Raw genomic sequence first — 3,127 nt, 5'->3', positions numbered from 1 at the left:
TCTACGGATCTCGAAACTTTTATACGCATATGCTTTTGATCGTATTTAATGATTATTTTACTCTCTCGCGTATCCATCGCAAAAATGAATAGATGAATGTTCGTTAATCGTTTATTACAATGAAGCATTTATCTATCTTTGAGCAGTATATTAAACATGAGTTGTTTTTGTATAATAGAGCTAAATATTAATTTTTATATAGTAGTAAATATTAGCAAGAAACGAAAGAGAAGTCCTTTTCTTTAAATTTATTAATTTATTTATATATATATATATATATATATATATATATTTAAATGTTATCGGCGTGATTTACTATTATAAAAGATTGACGGTGAGCACAAGATGAGAAAACGCTACTTAAAATATTTATATATGTAAATTAGTATAAATAAACTAATCACCAAATCAAACAATATGCCCACCGCTGAGCCATCGTCCGTCACTTTTCTCTTTTATCTGACTTCTTATACACATCCGGCCGGCTGACACTTCAATCATCAACAATTTTTCTGCATCTTCATATTTTCCGGTGAGTTATATCTCTCCCTCTCTCTCTATGTTCGTCACTTCATCTCTTATACATGATTTAAACTGATTTATTTCATTTCTTTGTTTGAGAACTTTTGGGTGAAACTCCATCCTGTTCGAAATGCATGTGTAAATTGATTAACCAGTTTTTGGATTTCATTTATCGGACTCTATTTTTGTTTTGTTCATAATAATCAAAAAGGGTTTTGTAAATTTTATATATGATAACTAGCAGAGTGTTCAAGAACTCAGAAAAAAATAGAATTGTTTTCTGCAATGGTAAAATAAAAGACAGTTATATGAAAAACAGCCTTGTTTTAATCTGAGTTTTATTAGGTTTTTGTAGAGTTTTCAGAAAACAAAAAATTGTTATCAGAAAACTGACTCAAGTATGCCCTAATATAGTCCATTCTTTTATTTGTGCTATTCATCTCTACTTCTATTATGTGCATTCATTTTCGCTTATTGATACATTCTTGTTTTGTTTGGTTGTCTTGTCCGGATGCATTAGTTGCATCTATAGTTTTGTCAGTTTTGTGGAATTTGTGCTGTTTATTCACACATTCCCAGCTCTATATTGAGCTTAAAAGGCCAACCCATCAAACCAAACTGATCCAAACCGTTCTTGTGCTGTTCGGATTGGTCCCGTCAGTTCCGAATGGATGAAAACCTTGGGACCAGATTGGCTATAATTTTCCCGAAGAGCCAATCCAATTTGAACTGTGTGCATGCTGTAATTATATATACACGAATAACCGAATATGGAGTTTTCTATTTCTAAATCTAAAGTAGAGGTCATTCACTGAAAGCTGAAAATCTAAGGTTTTCTAAAACATTGGGATAGTAGTAGACTGATGATTCCTTGTTTGCTATGGAAAAAATAGCGGTTTGTTTATTTATTAATCTCTTTTCTTTGAACAGTCCGTAAGAAGAAAATGTCAGAGTTTCTACCTCGAGATGTTTTGATTGATATCCTCGCTAGACTACCCATCAAGTGCCTCGTGCAATGCACCACTGTCTGCAAATTCCTTATTTGATTGATAGTAGTAGACTGATGATTCCTTATTTGCTATGGAAAAAATAGTGGTTTGTTTATTTATTAATCTCTTTTCTTTGAACAGTCCGTAAGAAGAAAATGTCAGAGTTTCTACCTCGAGATGTTTTGATTGATATCCTCGCTAGACTACCCATCAAGTGCCTCGTGCAATGCACCACTGTCTGCAAATCATGGGGGTCTCTCATCAAAAACCCTAGCTTCATCTCTGCACACCTCAATCGATCAGCTGTGATGAACAATGATAACAAGCTTTTACTAGTTCGAACTATCTCTAGGGATCAGAATGAAGAGCATTACTCACTACATCTCGATAATCAAATGTTCGATGAATATGCAAAGTTTCGATTTCCATTGAAGAGTTGTGCAAACTATTATTTTAGGATAATCGGTAGCTGTAATGGGGTTATATGCCTCTCGGACGATCTATTTACTATTACCAATGAGCTATATCTATGGAACCCGTCGATTCAAAAGTTGATGGCCCTTCCAACGGTTCGTGTCACATTTAAGTCACACGGTCTATTTATGCAAAACATTGGGTTTGGCTTTGATCCCTCGACGAATGACTACAAGGTCATAAGGATTGTGTATCTAAATTATGTGGAAATTCCACCCGAGGTCGATATTTTCACTCTGAGCACGGGCACCTGGCGGAACATTAGTCATTTGGGGCTTTCATATATAATCGATGGTAGAGCTCCCCAAGCTTTTTTAAACGAGGCTGCACATTGGATTGCATCTGATAGGAGAGGAGACCTTCATCGCCGCTTGATCGTGTCATTCCACATGGGTGATGAGATATTTCGCGAGATTATGCTGCCTGATTGGATTAATGCCGTTTTGTCTTATCCGCCGCGTCTTCGCGTTGCTAAGTTTCAAGAATCACTTTCTCTAATCGTCGAGTTGAACGAACGTTTGGATGCTAATAACTGTTATGGTGTGTGGGTGATGAAAGAGTATGGTGTAATGTCGTCTTGGACTCAACTATACACTATTCATAAGGGCTTAGTTTTCCATTCTTTAGTTGGCTTTAGAAAGAAGGGTGAAGTTCTATTGGCATTAAGAAATGGATATTTGGTGTCCCTTGATACTGTATACCATGATGCTGAAACCAAACTACTTACGAAACTCGAAATTTGTGGCTCTATAGATTCATGGTATAAGGACTCGTTTTATGCAGATGCTTACATGGAGAGCCTAATTTTACTTGGGGTGAAACCACCCGTTTTTCATGGAAAAAAACAGAAACTGATGAGAAAACCAAGAAAGGGAGACGAAAAGCAAGGAAGGGAATAGCACCAGACAAGATGCATGATCTCACTAATTTTGAAATCATATATATATCTATTGCTACATCTGAATGTTAAAAGCTCAACCTAGCATTTTAATAAACTCTGTCATCATTGCTCTAGTAGCATAACTTTTTGGTAAATTACTGTTTAATTTTCAGTATCTCTAGTGAAGCAACTATATTATTTTTTCTTTTAACCAAAAAAAAAAAAAAAAAAAAAACACTATATTATTTTTTTTCTTTTAAAT

The 3,127-nt window shown here is 35.0% G+C and overlaps 1 protein-coding gene across 1 annotated transcript; it reads left to right on the top strand.

The window, feature by feature from the left end:
* The first annotated feature begins 1,666 nt into the window (after positions 1 to 1,666).
* Positions 1,667 to 2,884, top strand: LOC132309393 (F-box protein CPR1-like). Its single transcript, XM_059807707.1, has one exon. It carries the CDS (start codon positions 1,667 to 1,669, stop codon positions 2,882 to 2,884), a length of 1,218 nt encoding a protein of 405 aa, XP_059663690.1.
* The last annotated feature ends 243 nt before the right edge of the window (positions 2,885 to 3,127 follow it).

This window comes from Cornus florida, unplaced genomic scaffold (assembly GCF_030987335.1).
Source record: "Cornus florida cultivar Cherokee Brave unplaced genomic scaffold, ASM3098733v1 CherokeeBrave_3.0.0_Hap2_Chr05, whole genome shotgun sequence".
NCBI lineage: Eukaryota > Viridiplantae > Streptophyta > Magnoliopsida > Cornales > Cornaceae > Cornus > Cornus florida.
The sequence above is the reverse complement of the archived record's forward strand: the minus strand, read 5'-3'. Positions and strand labels throughout refer to the sequence as shown.

Bases quoted from the DNA above. Each gene is read 5' to 3' on its own strand.
- LOC132309393 (XM_059807707.1), top strand. From the start codon at position 1,667: ATGTCAGAGTTTCTACCTCGAGATGTTTTGATTGATATCCTCGCTAGA.